Consider the following 855-nt stretch of genomic DNA (forward strand, 5'->3'; position numbering starts at 1 on the left):
CAGGAATGCACAATTCCAAATCATATTACTCTCAGAACATGGTATTAAACTCAAGGGTCTAAGAATTCAGTAGGGCTCCCATTTCGCCTCTCAGAGGCATTTGAAATCCACCTACCTTTGCAGCGGCCACGATGTGTCACGCTGAGACTCTGCTCACGGCATTTGGCTCTCTGGTAGTCACACATCGACTCGTACGTTCTGCCATCAGAGGCACACAGGGGTTTGGACTGGGACCTGGAGCAATGCAGGTTGCACTGAGGGTCTCTGTCACGGTCGCTTATTAAAAACTGAAGGAAGTGAAAAAGGGAGGGAGAAAAAAAATAGTGCTTTTGTTTGGTTTCCCAAAACAGAACATGGTGTATTTTTTTTCTTTATGACAATAACAATATGACTATAATGCATTTTCAGCTGCCTACCAAAGCTGACTTTGCCTGAAGGGAACTTTAAATGAAACACATACATCTTTAAAAAAAATTAACGGTCTTTGCCATTCCATTTTCTTTAATAAAACGGAAACATTACTCACTCTGCCTCACCTCTAAAAAAGTAAGATGTGCAAAGCCAAACACAACCCACACGGGAAGGGCAATACTGAGTCACAACAGCCCAGCTTGCCCAGTGCTGTGCCACAAACAGTATCTGGTACTAGAGATACTAGACAATTTTAGTCAGAGACATAATAAACTTATCACCAAAAATAGAGGAATCCAAATAACCTATCAAGATTGGCCTTGGTAGTTGAACCAAACCTGTGACCAGTTTTATGTGACCAGTGATGATTTTGAAAGCATTGTTTATATCATCTGTAAATACCACCTGCAAGAGCATACCTGCACACTCCCAAAGTCACCTTAT

General features: G+C 41.6%; 1 protein-coding gene across 5 annotated transcripts in view; it reads right to left on the minus strand.

Moving 5' to 3' along the window:
- The window catches only part of SMOC1 (SPARC related modular calcium binding 1), a 90,947-nt gene extending 90,660 nt beyond the window's left edge, over window positions 1-287 (minus strand). For all 5 annotated transcript variants that reach the window (XM_017741905.1, XM_017741907.1, XM_017741906.1 and 2 more), the window contains exon 1: window positions 116-287. In XM_017741905.1, coding sequence (XP_017597394.1) covers window positions 116-185 — 70 coding nt within the window. In that variant the 5' untranslated portion in view covers window positions 186-287. The remainder of the gene's footprint in view (window positions 1-115) is intronic.
- Between the last annotated feature and the right edge of the window lie 568 nt (window positions 288-855).

Source organism: Corvus brachyrhynchos, unplaced genomic scaffold (genome assembly GCF_000691975.1).
Source record: "Corvus brachyrhynchos isolate BGI_N302 unplaced genomic scaffold, ASM69197v1 scaffold115, whole genome shotgun sequence".
Lineage (NCBI taxonomy): Eukaryota > Metazoa > Chordata > Aves > Passeriformes > Corvidae > Corvus > Corvus brachyrhynchos.